This window comes from Anoplopoma fimbria, chromosome 5, assembly GCF_027596085.1.
Source record: "Anoplopoma fimbria isolate UVic2021 breed Golden Eagle Sablefish chromosome 5, Afim_UVic_2022, whole genome shotgun sequence".
NCBI lineage: Eukaryota > Metazoa > Chordata > Actinopteri > Perciformes > Anoplopomatidae > Anoplopoma > Anoplopoma fimbria.
The window spans coordinates 19,029,912-19,045,516 of record NC_072453.1 but is presented as its reverse complement, the minus strand read 5'-3'; the positions used below and the strand labels follow the sequence as shown (position 1 = coordinate 19,045,516).

Genomic DNA, 15,605 nt, shown 5'->3' with positions numbered 1-15,605 from the left:
GGTAACGAGTTGAGATTCGGAGTACTTTCTTAAAGCGAGAGGACTAATCTAACCGGTCTGTGGGTTAGGGTTATTCAGTTTATTTTGTATAGCCCAGAATCACAAATTACAAATTTGCCTCAGAGGGCTTTACAATCTATGCACATGTGACATCCTCTGTCCTTACACCCTCACATCCTCTGTCCTTAGACCCTCACATCCTCTGTCCTTACACCCTCACATCCTCTGTCCTTAGACCCTCACATCCTCTGTCCTTACACCCTCACATCCTCTGTCCTTACACCCTCCACCCTCACATCCTCTGTCCTTACACCCTCACATCCTCTGTCCTTCACATCCTCTGACCCTCACATCCTCTGTCCTTAGACCCTCACATCCTCTGTCCTTACACCCTCACATCCTCTGTCCTTAGACCCTCACATCCTCTGTCCTTACACCCTCACATCCTCTGTCCTTAGACCCTCACATCCTCTGTCCTTAGACCCTCACATCCTCTGTCCTTACACCCTCACATCCTCTGTCCTTACACCCTCACCTCCTCTGTCCTTAGACCCTCACATCCTCTGTCCTTAGACCCTCACATCCTCTGTCCTTAGACCCTCACACATCATCCTCTGTCCTTACACCCTCACATCCTCTGTCCTTACACCCTCACATCCTCTGTCCACCCTCACATCCTCTGTCCTTAGACCCTCACATCCTCTGTCCTTAGACCCTCACATCCTCTGTCCTTACACCCTCACATCCTCTGTCCTTAGACCCTCACATCCTCTGTCCACCCTCACATCCTCTGTCCTTACACCCTCACATCCTCTGTCCTTACACCCTCACATCCTCTGTCCTTACATCCTTCTCCAGGATGGACAGAAGTCAATAGATGTCATGTGTACAGAATGAACAGCATAACAGAGAACACATTCAATATACACTCACCGGCCACTTTATTAGGCACACCTGTTCAATTGCTTGTTAACACAAGTAACTAATCAGCCAATCACATGGCAGCAGCTCAATGCATTTACGCATCTAGACGTGGGGAAGACGACTTGCTGAAGTTCAAACATCAGAACGGGGAAGAACGGGGATTTAAGGGACTTTGAACGTGGCATAGTTGTTGGTGCCAGACGGGCTGGTCTGAGTATTTCAAAAACCTACTGGGATTTTCACGCACAACCATCTCTAGGGTTTACAGAGAATGGTCCGAAAAAGAGAAAATATCCAGTGAGCGGCAGTTGTGTGGACGAAAACGCCTTGTTGATGTCAGAGGAGAATGGGCAGAGTGGTTCATATGATAGAAAGGCAACAGTAACTCAAATAACCACTCGTTACTACCAATGTATGCAGAATACCATCTCTGAACGACAACACGTCCAACAAAGAGGGAAGAAGCAAAATCAGTAATGTGCATAAATAGGAGATTAATACATAAAGATGGAGGGAGAGAAGAGAGAGGAGCTCAGTGTATCCTAGGTAGTCCCCCGGCTGTCTAGGCATATAGCAGCATATCTAGGGGCTGGACCAAGGAGAACCAGAACCAGTCCTAACTATAGACCTGAACCAGTCCTAACTATAAGCGCTATCAGAAAGGAAGGTCTTAAGCCTGCTCTTAAAAGTGGTGAGTGTGTCGGCCCCCGGACTGAAACTGGAACCTGGTTCCACAGAAGAGGATCAATTTATAACTTTTATATGTGATTTTCTGCATTCTTTTTTGATATTCTGTCTCCCACTGTTAGAATAAACCTACCAACAATTATAGACCGTTCATTTCTTTTTCAGTGGGCAAACTAACAAAATCTGCAAGGGATCAAGTAATTATTTTGTTCACTGTATATCACCATAGCAACAACAATAACCTCTGACCCCTCTCCTGTGTAGAAAACATTTGTACTTAACATAACTGAGTCTCTGGTGTGATTATGTGTTAACAAGTCTTAATAATTCATATGATGGTTTATGATGGATGAAATCAATTAGTATATTTTTCAACTTCAAGTGCCAATTATCCAGCTGACAAGAGTAAGAACAGAGGACCCAGAGATTCAAAGAAACACATTTTTGAGTTCTACGTGACACTGGAGGTTTCCCATGGCCTTAAAAGAGGAGAACTAGTTCAGGTAGAAACCCCGAGTTACTGTTCCTGACCTGACACTGTATTCAAATCTGTATAGAGTATGGATAGGATTACTCAAGCAATGAATATCACAATATACTGGTGGATTCATTTCTAAATGCTGCAGGGACAGTTAAGAACCAACCCAAAGAAATACCACTGTGGCTTTATGTCCCAAAATGCAACTTGACAGCACTTTACTTAGCCCCTCTGAGTCTAACTTCATGGCCCTAGCTCATAACCCCAGCTTTCTGTGGAAAATATGAGGCTCCAAGATTTGTATTTTTCAGCAGAGTAGGTATGCCTGTGAATTTAAAAAAAAAAAAAAAAAAAAAAAAAAAAAAAAAAAAAAAAAAAAAAAAAAAAAAAAAAAAAAAAAAGTAAAGGCCCCCCCCCCCCCCGTCCACGACACGTTAGCAAACACAACGATCCGGTTCAAGACATAAAAGATTAAATGTGTGTATTTCACCTAAACTGATAATCTATGAAGATCTTATCGAAACAGTGAACACAACTTTATATCTCAATCCAGCTGAAGACATTTTTATATACAGAAAACAGACTTATTTTCAAATTACAAAACAGACTTCTTGTTCAGGTATTTACAGCTGAAAGAAAAAACAAAAACAATAAAATGTATATAAAAAAAACAAAAAAAGTCCTTTCTTTGCACGTCCATTATTCTAAAACTCCTGAACGCTTCGTGTTCAGACAGGTGTGTCAGTGGGCGGAGTCACAGTTTCCTGTCCATCTGTTGATCCACCGTGGTCACTCTGGCGAGTCGCCGTCTTTTAGTTTCTTTTTCTTCTTCTTCTTCTTCTCACTCACAACCTACAAGATACACATTACAATTCACTATTAATACAATTATATTCAACACATCTGAAATATGGCTGTTTATTTCCAGAGGTCAGTCTGACGAACTGATTATTGTTTTAAGTTTAGAGCTTATTCTTAAATCTAGTGGGGATCATTTTGTAATAGTCAGCTGTTCAATCATTAAAGAAAAAAAGAAAAAAAAAAAATTCAGTTACCAGTTCACTGATTTAATGTAAAGATCACTTTCACAACCAGAAAGCAGATAAAATTTAACTAGTGGACGGATTTAATATTATGATTATAATATAATATCAGATCAGTGATCGTTTTTAAGTGGTTTTAAAGATAAACATAGAGTTCCTTTATTAGTTTGTTATATTCACATGGATGTCTGATTAAAACCTTGATAGTAATTTCTCACCTCCGTCTCAGGCTCCGCCTCCTCAGGCTCCGCCACCACCTCCTCAGGCTCCGCCTCCTCCAGTTTCACCCTCTTCTCCTTCTTCTTCTTCTTCTTCTTCACCTCCTCAGCCGTCGGCGTGCTGGGCGTCGTTGGTGCTTCGCCGTCGCTGTCCGTCACCTCCCTCTTCCTCTGTAGAGCACAAAGGTCAGAGAACATCAGGTAAGTCTGCTCCGATTGGACGACATGTTGCCACTGTCACTTACAACCAGTGACATCATGCAAACAGCCAATCAGAGATTAGTGACCAGTGACAACACCTAGAGGTGAGTCAGTGAACTGCTGGTGATGCTTTGAGCGATTATGATCAATAAATATTGATTATGTTAGGAATTGTTCTTATTAGACAAATTAACCAGCTTTAATACATGCTGCTGAAACAGTTGTAAAGTCGTAATCATGTACACATTTATACTCTGATCTACAGTGTACACAACCTATTCATATACTTGTGTTTTTATTGACATATAGTTTACCTTGGCTGAAGTGTCACATGACTCCGCAGTCGCCTTGGAAACACTGTCAATCAAAACAAAAACAGTTTAAGAAACAAGACTTTAATCTAAACATTAAAACTGAACCTGCAAAGCAGTGTGACATCACCACGGTCAGTGTGACATCATCACGTATTGTTTAGTTTAAAAAGCATTACAGTGATACCAGAGTACTTCATTCATCCCCAACATGTGACCCAGAAACAGACGGGGATCAGATCAAACACTAAGACCTTCTAGAAGGAGTTTAGAAGAACCATTAACTGCCACAGTCTGGTATCAGTTGATCACATTTACTGGTGATATTAAGAGTAATAAGGACAATCACATCTCATGTATACAATCCCAGTGCTAGAAAGGTCAAACTAAGGTCAGCCAGCATGGAGCCGCTACTTTGACCTCATCTTTCTCTTTATCATCATTTGAACTTTAAGGGTTACAGTCTGTCACTAAACCACCATGTGACCATTTAAAACAGTCTGTCACTAAACCACCATGTGACCATTTAAAACAGTCTGTCACTAAACCACCATGTGACCATTTAAAACAGTCTGTCACTAAACCACCATGTGACCATTTAAAACAGTCTGTCACTAAACCACCATGTGACCATTTAAAAACAGTCACTAAACCACCATGTGACCATTTAAAAACAGTCACTAAACCACCATGTGACCATTTAAAACAGTCTGTCACTAAACCACCATGTGACCATTTAAAACAGTCTGTCACTAAACCACCATGTGACCATTTAAAACAGTCTGTCAGTCACTAAACCACCATGTGACCATTTAAAAACAGTCAGTCACTAAACCACCATGTGACCATTTAAAACAGTCTGTCACTAAACCACCATGTGACCATTTAAAACAGTCTGTCAGTCACTAAACCACCATGTGACCATTTAAAACAGTCTGTCACTAAACCACCACCATTTGTGACCATTGACCAAAACAGTCTGTCACTAAACCACCATGTGACCATTTAAAACAGTCTGTCACTAAACCACCATGTGACCATTTAAAACAGTCTGTCACTAAACTACCATGTGACCATTTAAAACAGTCTGTCACTAAACCACCATGTGACCATTTAAAACAGTCTGTCACTAAACCACCATGTGACCATTTAAAACAGTCTGTCACTAAACTACCATGTGACCATTTAAAACAGTCTGTCACTAAACCACCATGTGACCATTTAAAACAGTCTGTCACTAAAAACACTAAACCATGTGACCATTTAAAACAGTCTGTCACTAAACCACCATGTGACCATTTAAAACAGTCTGTCACTGACCATTTAAAAACTGTCACCATGTGACCATTTAAAACAGTCTGTCACTAAACTACCATGTGACCATTTAAAACAGTCTGTCACTAAACTACCATGTGACCATTTAAAACAGTCTGTCACTAAACCACCATGTGACCATTTAAAACAGTCTGTCACTAAACCACCATGTGACCATTTAAAACAGTCTGTCACTAAACCACCATGTGACCATTTAAAACAGTCTGTCACTAAACCACCATGTGACCATTTAAAAACAGTCTGTCATTTAAAACAGTCTGTCACTAAACCACCATGTGACCATTTAAAACAGTCTGTCACTAAACCACCATGTGACCATTTAAAACAGTCTGTCACTAAACCACCATGTGACCATTTAAAACAGTCTGTCACTAAACCACCATGTGACCATTTAAAACAGTCTGTCACTAAACCACCATGTGACCATTTAAAAACAGTCTGTCACTAAACTACCATGTGACCATTTAAAACAGTCTGTCACTAAACCACCATGTGACCATTTAAAACAGTCTGTCACTAAACCACCATGTGACCATTTAAAACAGTCTGTCACTAAACCACCATGTGACCATTTAAAACAGTCTGTCACTAAACCACCATGTGACCATTTAAAACAGTCTGTCACTAAACCACCATGTGACCATTTAAAACAGTCTGTCACTAAACCACCATGTGACCATTTAAAACAGTCTGTCACTAAACTACCATGTGACCATTTAAAAACAGTCTGTCACTAAACTACCATGTGACCATTTAAAACAGTCTGTCACTAAACCACCATGTGACCATTTAAAACAGTCTGTCACTAAACTACCATGTGACCATTTAAAACAGTCTGTCACTAAACCACCATGTGACCATTTAAAACAGTCTGTCACTAAACCACCATGTGACCATTTAAAACAGTCTGTCACTAAACCACATGTGACCATTTAAAACAGTCAGTCAAACCACCATGTGTCCATTTAAAAACAGTCACTAAACTACCATGTGACCATTTAAAACAGTCTGTCACTAAACTACCATGTGACCATTTAAAACAGTCTGTCACTAAACCACCATGTGACCATTTAAAACAGTCTGTCACTAAACTACCATGTGTCCATTTAAAAACAGTCTGTCACTAAACTACCATGTGACCATTTAAAACAGTCTGTCACTAAACCACCATGTGACCATTTAAAACAGTCTGTCATTTGACCATTTAAAACAGTCTGTCACTAAACCATGTGACCATGTGACCATGTTTAAAAACAGTCAGTCTGTCACTAAACCACCATGTGACCATTTAAAAACAGTCTGTCACTAAACTACCATGTGACCATTTAAAAACAGTCTGTCACTAAACTACCATGTGACCATTTAAAACAGTCTGTCACTAAACCACCATGTGACCATTTAAAAACAGTCTGTCACTAAACCACCATGTGACCATTTAAAAACAGTCTGTCACTAAACTACCATGTGACCATTTAAAAACAGTCTGTCAGTCACTAAACCACCATGTGACCATTTAAAAACAGTCTGTCACTAAACTACCATGTGACCATTTAAAACAGTCTGTCACTAAACTACCATGTGACCATTTAAAAAGTCTGTCAGTAAACTAAACCACCATGTGACCATTTCAGTCACTAAACCACCATGTGACCATTTAAAAACAGTCACTAAACCACCATGTGTCCATTTAAAAACAGTCACTAAACTACCATGTGACCATTTAAAACAGTCTGGCCTGATACCAGATCATCACCAACGTCATCTGATAAGTCTAGTAATAATTATATACATAATATTAATAATAATAAACTTAATTCTCAGCCAAAGGGAATAAGGAGAATGTTTAATATTTGAGGTATCAGCCTGATGACATCACTGTTCTCAGGTGAGCTGCAGCTCAGCAAGCAGCAGAGTGAAGAAGCTCAAGCCTGAAAGTTCCTGTAGCAGACTGACTCCCTTAGAGACCACGTCAGATCAGTAAGGGATAACTGTCTGCACATGAGATACAACGAACACACCTAACTACTGGCCCCGCCCCCTCAGCTGAGGCTTACCTGTAGTCCACGTATTGACTCTTCCAGTCGTTGGGCGTGCTGCCGTTGGCCTTTCCGTGTTTGTCGAGGAGTCCTTTCTGAATCATCATCTTCTTCTGACTGGCCTGAAGAAACAAGCTGTTAGTTCCGAGACTAAATGTGTAAAGAACCTTTATTTATCATCATGAAGCGTCACAGTTCAGGTGTTACCTTCGGACCTAGACCCCACTTCCGAGGATAGGTGTCCCTCTCCATGATGACCCTCTTAATCTTGGCCACGATGCCGTGATCACACGTGGAGATCACCGCCGTGGTCATCAGAGCGACCGCTGGAGGAGAACGGCCTCGTTAAATAAAGTCACATGCGATTGGTTCATATGTTTGTGTGGAAATATTCATGAGCCATCAGAAAAGGGTGATAGATAGCAGGTCATCACGGCCCGAAGGCTGCTGCATCTACTGAGCTCATCATGTGGCCACACGCACGCACGCACTCACACACACCTCACCTGTGCAGATGGCCTCTCCCTTGGTCGTTATGACAACGATGTCCTGGTTCATCTCGATGCCGTCTTCGTACCGGAGGACACCCGGCAGCATGATCTTGGCTCCGTAACAGATGGCGTTCACCTGGAATCAACAGTCAGAGCGCTCAGGTGAGTCTCATGAAGGAGCAGATGAACAGGTATTTAATAAATGACGTTTCCCTCTCTGGTTCACTAGCTCATCACGTAAACAGCTTGAACATTAAAATCAGAGCTTGTTGAACAAATGATGTCATCATGAGCCTCAAACATGGCGGCTCCACGTTGTCGTGGTTTCAGTTTCTCCTCAGCAGAGAGAAGTGAAGTCAAAGGACCAGAAGTAAAGAAATAGATTTGAGTTTTTCAGTGAATATATTTGATGGTATATGTCTCCACCTGCTGGTCGACGGGTGTTTCAGTTCATGTTTATGGAGTAAATTTAAATATATATATGCTTTTTATTTTTTTGAGATTGTAGGTCAACTCCACCAACCAATCAGAGCTCGGTATGTAGAACGTTAAAGACTGAAAGTCACAGGTGGTTATTAATTCTATAAAATAATGCTTTATTAAATCAAAGGGTTGCTGTATTATGAGAAAAGACTGGAGGAATTATTCTGTGAAACTGACTTTGATCAAATAAAGTATAAAAAACATAATATATTAATAAAGGTTCATTGAGCTGCATTACTGAATACAAATATATATATATATATATATATATATATAATATTAACATAATATATGTACCGTATTTTCCACACTATAGGGCGCACTGTCAATGAATGGTCTATTTTCGATCTTTTTTCATATATAAGGCGCATTAAGCGAAACAAAACAGTCAGTCAGTCAAACTTCCTCCACTTCCGTACCATTGATTCATTAATGTTGGATTCTCTCGCAGCTGCTCTATTCCCATGTTCTCCTGCGTGACTGACAGCCTTGAGTTTGAAGTCCGCGTCGTAAGCGTGTCTCTTGACCGGAGCCATGTTGGGTCCTTATACACACACACTGTGATATTATGGTGAAGCACAGTGTGTATTACTCCGTGACGCTCCTGACTACGGTGGCCGTGATGCTGCTGCGGTGCGGCTTTGTAGTTTACCAAAGTCGTACTAAAACATGTTGACAGAGCGCCGTGTACCACACAAAATCGCTTCGAGGTCAGTAAACAACCAGAATTAATCCATATATAAGGCGCTCCGGTTTTTTGAGAAAATTATCGCTTCGAGGTCAGTAAACAACCAGAATTAATCCATATATAAGGCGCTCCGGTTTTTTGAGAAAATTAAAGGCTTTTAAGTGCGCCTTATAGTGCGGAAAATACGGTAAGTGAGAGGAGGACTACTCACGGCGCTGTCCTTCATCACCAGACGTTTGTGAGACACCAGCAGCTTCTCCAGAGGAAACACGACTCTCCTCAGATACGTCTCGTCTTTGTTGTGGTCAAACTGCCACTGAGCATCCAGAACGTCGTGCATCGTCACCATGTGGTCCTGAACACACACAAACAATATATATATATATATATATATATATGAGGGATGTCATGATGATGTCATCAGCAGAGAGCGTGATGTCATGATGATGTCAGCAGCAGTGATCCTCCAGACCCCACAGAGGATCAGGTCTGGACCTCCGCTGCAGGTTTCTGTTCCAAAGTCTAATTAACAGACCGGCACCGAGCAGCAGGCCTGAACTCAACACTTTGAATGTGACATCACAGGAAGTGACACTGACCTTCTCTCCCAGCACTCCAGAACGGACTCTCCTCAGCTCCTGCATCTGACCTACCCCGAGCATCAGGCCCAGGTGGACACACAGAGTCCGGATGTAAGTTCCTGCTTCACAGCTCACCCAGAAGATACCTGCAACGCAGAACCATGTGACCTTGACATCAGTGCGATGCTGACATCATCGCGACAGCGCCGACATATGACCCCCATTAAACCAGTAATAAAAATATAGAGAGTACTTTTCACTACTCTGACAGATGTGTATTGATTATCGATCTTACCTAATCTCCTCTCAGGGTCGTATTCGATCAGTTTGCTTTCGTAGACTGTCCGAACCCTGAGTTGACGTTTCACGGCAGCGATCAGCGGCGGTCGCTGGAACAAAGCGCCCGTCAGCGTCTCCAACGCCTGCAGATAGAAACTGCGTCAGCAACAGTCACATGACAAACACACAGCCAGCCAATCAGAGCACGCCCCAGGCCAGAGAATGCGTTTTCTGGCCTGATTGGATCATTTTCTAAAAATCAAACTGCAGATTTGTGTACAGACCATAATTATAGCCATCAAATGTATCTTGTTTCTATATAGGAAACCTTAAAATAATGTTAGAATAATTATAATAATGTTAAAACAGGAGCTCTGGCATAAATCCACATTCCTTTCTGTTCCTGAATGAATTTCTAATTTAATGTTTAGTTTCTGAGTGACCGTTCATGACGTAACGAGTAGTCGGACTCACCCGGGCCAGGGTGTGCTCGCTCTCTATCGCATTGTGCAGCCGAACGATCCCCACATACTCTTTACCTGCAACACACACAGAGAGTAGTGAGGGGGGCTGCTGGGTTTTACTGTGCTCACACGCCTGACAGCCGGGTGGAGACATTCAGCACCACGCAGATTAATAACCATCAGTTACAGAACAAACAGGAAGTGGTCATCTCTGTACCCGCGCTCTGCTGGGACTTGACCAGTCGTGTGGCTCGATCCACACAGACGATCAGGCAACCGGTGACCTTTGGGTCGAGCGTCCCGCTGTGACCCGTCTTCTCGACCCGCAGGATCCTCCGAATCCACGCCACGACCTCGTGAGACGACGGGTTCGCCGGTTTGTCCAAGTTGATGAAGCCCGACCTGACAGGAAGTTCAATCAATGGTTAGCATAAGTCATGACATAATCCTGGATGTTGTTAGCGTAGCATTACATGATCCTGGATGTTGTTAGCGTAGCATTACATGATCCTGGATGTTGTTAGCGTAGCATTACCTGACATAATCCTGGATGGTCCTCTTCAGAGGGTTGCTGCCGTTCGGTAGAGGAGTGTAATGAGCCGTCCGGATGTTCAGTTTATCAAAATTCTGCACAAAACAAGTTTAAGTAAAATGAGACTTCAGTTTTATAACGAGGACTAACTAACTGTTCTTCTGTTGAACTTGTTGCTCAACATCAAACACTAAGCTTTAGATATTATTTATGTATAAACAGAGTCGTCATGGGATCAGAACAGTCAATCGTCTTGGCAGCGGTCAAGTCGCGTCGTTCTCTCTGTGCAGTTTCGGGTCGCCGTCCGGCAGAACGCCAAGACAACGCCGGCACCACGGCAGAGAGGCCCCGCCCCCAGAACGAGGGCAGAGGCGATGACTGGGACAAGATGGCCGCTCTGAGAATGGATAAACTTCTTCATCACTTCACATGCGTAAGACTCGTGTTTATATTACAACATTCCTCTACAACACAGGAAAACTAAATGAACAGATTCATCAATTCTGATGCATGTGTCACCTTCAGGGGACTGTTTACCTGGTTCACCTGTTCTGTCAACAGGTGAACTCAGGAGCTTCACCTTTAGGTACAGGTGAACTCAGGCGCTTCACCTTTAGGAACAGGTGAACTCAGGAGGTTTACCTTTAGGAACAGGTGAACTCAGGAGCTTCACCTTTAGGAACAGGTGAACTCAGGAGCTTCACCTTTAGGAACAGGTGAACTCAGGAGGTTTACCTTTAGGAACAGGTGAACTCAGGAGGTTTACCTTTAGGAACAGGTGAACTCAGGAGCTTCACCTTTAGGAACAGGTGAACTCAGGAGGTTTACCTTTAGAAACAGGTGAACTCAGGAGCTTCACCTTTAGGAACAGGTGAACTCAGGAGGTTTACCTTTAGAAACAGGTGAACTCAGGAGCTTCACCTTTAGGAAACAGGTGAACTCAGGAGGTTTACCTTTAGAAACAGGTGAACTCAGGAGCTTCACCTTTAGGAACAGGTGAACTCAGGAGGTTTACCTTTAGGTACAGGTGAACTCAGGAGCTTCACCTTTAGGTACAGGTGAACTAGGTACAGGTGAACTCAGGACTCAGGAGGTTTAGGTACAGGTGAACTCAGGAGGTTTACCTTTAGTAACAGGGGCCACTGTGACGTGTCCAGAGAGGCCACCTTGGACTCGGGTTGGATGAGGAAGTCTCCGCTCTGCTGGATCTCCTGTGAAACAAAAGACACTGTTATCTTCATCCAGAGGAGATGTAACGGGTTCCACGTGACGGGTTCTTCTTCACACTCACCCCAACGTCTTCTTCATTGACTCTCTTTGCCTTTTTCCTCTTCTTCACCGAAGCTGCTGAAACACAATCACAGATTCTTTAGTTTAAGAAGGTTGTTTTAAGTTAAATGAGGCTCCTAGATTATAAAACATCAGGCAGACTTTCCCAAATCAACTTTCACAATCGTTCAGATTTCACCTTCAACTTCGAGGAGAAATCAGTGAATGTAGTTTATTCAGAATGAAAGCAGCAAGTGTTGGACTGACCTTAATAAATGTAACATAACGCTATAAATATAATATAAATATAATAATGTAAATATAATTATATAAATATAACGCCATAAATATAATATAAATATAATAATGTAAAGATAATTATATAAATATAACGCCATAAATATTATATAAATATAATAATGTAAAGATAATTATATAAATATAACGCCATAAATATTATATAAATATAATAATGTAAATATAATAATGTAACATAACGCTATAAAATAATAATAAATAATATAAATATAATTATATAAATATAACGCTATAAAATATAATAATGTAAATATAATTATATAAATATAACGCCATAAATATAATATAAATATAATAATGTAAATATAACTCTATAAAGATAATTATATAAATATAATAATGTAAATATAACGCCATAAATATAATATAATAATGTAAATATAATAATGTAAATATAATAATATAAATATAACTATATATAATATAATAATGTAAATATAACTATATAAATATAAATATAAATATTATATAAATATAATAATGTAAATATAATAATGTAAATATAATAATATAAATATAACTATATAAATATAACAGTGGTTTGCAGAGGAGTTCAGGTCATGAATGGAGGAAAGAGAAGCAGCCACGTGGCCTCCTCCTCCTCCACGTGGTCGTTAGCCTAAGCTAAGCTAACAGGCTGCATGAAGGACCTGCTGTTACACTATTACATTACGTTACATTACGTTACACTATATTACATTATATTACATTAGATAACACTACACTACACTGTGATCGATACAGCTGATCAGTCATCAACAGCACACTGTGATCGATACAGCTGATCAGTCATCAACAGCACATATAAAGCTAACATCACGTGCGTCCTGCCGCGGCCCGTGACATAAAAGCTCTTTAACATCAACATAAAACACACACATATAACCCTTTAACATAAAACACACACATATATAACCCTTCAACATAAAACACACACATATATAACCTTTAACATAAAACACGTCTCTGGAGGAGAACCGCCGACCAGAGACGAAGAAGATTAAGATAAAGATAATAATAAATGATAATAATATGATAATAATAATAATAATAATGATGATAATTAAGCCTTTATTAGTCCCACACTGGGGAAATTACAATAATCAATAAGATGATCCTCCATTAGCTGAGAACAATATATATCAACATATATAAATATATATCAACATATATAAACATGTTAAAGTGTAAACGGACCCGTTACTTCAGAGTATATACATATATGTTTATATACATATATAAACATATATTGTATATATACACACACGTGTGTGTATATACATATATGTATGTATATACATATATATACATACATACACATGTATATACATACATACATATATCATATATATATATATATATACACACATGTATGTATATACATATATATATATATATATATAGTATATATATATACATACATGTATATATATATATACATATATGTATATATATATACATATATATATATATATATATATATATATATATATATATATATATACATACATATGTATATATATATACATATATATATATATATATGTATATATATATATACATATATGTATATACATACATATGTATATACATACATGTATATACATGTATGTATGTATATACATGTGTATATGTATATATATGTATATACATACATACATGTATATACATATATATATATGTATGTATATATATATAAATACATATATACATACATGTATATATATATAAATACATATATACATACATATACACATGTGTGTTAAAGTGTAAACGGTCAGTTCCAGCAGCACGTGGAGGACTCACCTTCTGTGTCCGACATCTTTTCGCAGAGACTGAACGAGCTGCTGAGTCTGACTAAGAACCTCCTCCAGAGAAGAAGAAGAACCTCCTCCAGAGAAGAAGAAGAACCTCCTCTAGAGGGGAGCGCCCCCTGCTGGAGGGAGGCTATGTGTACACACATATATATATATATATATATATATATATATATTATATATATATATATATATATATATATATATATATATATATATATATTACATATATATTTATATACATATATACATATATATGTATATATATATATATATATATATATATATATATATATATATATATATATATATATATATGATTAAAAAAATGACTAAAACCATGTTCTTTAAAATGTAGATATAAAACCGTGGCTCTGTCACCTTTTTTAATAAGATGTATGGGTTGTTTCAGTCTGCACTCTAATGTGTTCTGTGTCTCCCCTATGTATAGTTTTTTGCAGAGAGAACATCTGATGGCATATACCACATTGGCTGTCTTGAGGCTGACCTTCTGCCAAATAGGTGCTCCTAGACCCGAATATTTGTTGCCTATGTATTTATTGCTATGATGGTTCTCCTGCAGGGAAACTCTCTTGGACCTCTTGGTGAGACTGGAGTGTACTAAAATATCTCTCAGGTTTTTGTTCCTCCTAAAAGCAGAGATTACTTTAAAATTTCTCAGGGCCTCACACTCATTCTGAGCCTGCTGAAAGTGAATTTTAAAACTGGAGCTGAGGCAGGCTAAGGTATGCGAGTAGGTTGTTACCATCGGTATTAAAATACAGTTCTCCTGTTCTGCTGTATGCTGGCCCTTGTCCTTGAATGCCTGCTTGACCTCTGCTTTTATCTCCCTCAGGAACCTTTTCGAATAGCCCTGTGGTTTTAAGGCTGAAAAAGCGTTTGTGTGGCCTTTTCCACGTCCTCTGGAAAGCTGCAGATTCTATGGAACCGAAGTAATTGTGATTTTATTATGCCCCTAAATGTGTGTTTGGGATGATAACTGGATTTGTGGAGGAGAGCATGCCTGTCAGTTTCTTTTAAAAACACTCTGGTTGCCAATTATTTGGTTTCTCCGATCCCTGGAATAAAAAACACTTGTCTAAAAACTCCAATTTCTCCTTTTGTATATTGTGTGTGATCGTAATGGCAGGATGTTGTGAGTTCAAAACCACTAAAAAGTTTTCAAATTCTGTGATAGAGTTACCCCAGATACCAAATATGTAGTATAGTAATGGCAGGGTTTTGCATTTGATAAAAGCTGTTTCCTCCCAAAAGCACATATACAGGTTGGCAAAAGATGGGGCAAATGTTTTGCCCATAGCTGTGCCGTGGATCTGGAGATAGTACTTTTCGTTAAACTGAAAATCATTCCTTGTTAGACTTAGTTCCAATAACTTTAAAATGGCTTCATCCGGCCGTTTAAAATCAGGATATTTGTTAAAAACATTTC

At 39.4% G+C, this 15,605-nt stretch overlaps 1 protein-coding gene and 1 non-coding gene across 3 annotated transcripts; both read right to left on the bottom strand.

The window, feature by feature from the left end:
- Window positions 1-2,520: 2,520 nt before the first annotated feature.
- LOC129091271 (H/ACA ribonucleoprotein complex subunit DKC1-like) lies at window positions 2,521-14,204 on the bottom strand. Of its 2 annotated transcripts, none has more exons than XM_054598834.1 (15): window positions 14,145-14,200; window positions 12,043-12,095; window positions 11,876-11,962; window positions 10,755-10,846; window positions 10,437-10,621; window positions 10,230-10,294; window positions 9,772-9,898; window positions 9,495-9,622; window positions 9,107-9,250; window positions 7,740-7,860; window positions 7,441-7,559; window positions 7,252-7,355; window positions 3,866-3,908; window positions 3,351-3,521; window positions 2,521-2,941 (listed from the first exon to the last, which is right to left on the bottom strand). In XM_054598834.1, the coding sequence occupies exons 1-15, from the start codon at window positions 14,158-14,160 to the stop codon at window positions 2,879-2,881; spliced, it is 1,518 nt and encodes a 505-aa protein (XP_054454809.1). In that variant the 5' UTR covers window positions 14,161-14,200; the 3' UTR covers window positions 2,521-2,878. The 2 variants fall into 2 exon arrangements, with proteins under 2 accessions (XP_054454809.1, XP_054454808.1); XM_054598833.1 differs by having other exon boundaries at window positions 2,522-2,941; window positions 12,043-12,098; window positions 14,145-14,204.
- LOC129091864 (small nucleolar RNA SNORD83) lies at window positions 7,631-7,707 on the bottom strand. The gene has a single exon (XR_008531242.1). It is a non-coding gene; the product is annotated as a small nucleolar RNA SNORD83 (small nucleolar RNA).
- Window positions 14,205-15,605: the final 1,401 nt, after the last annotated feature.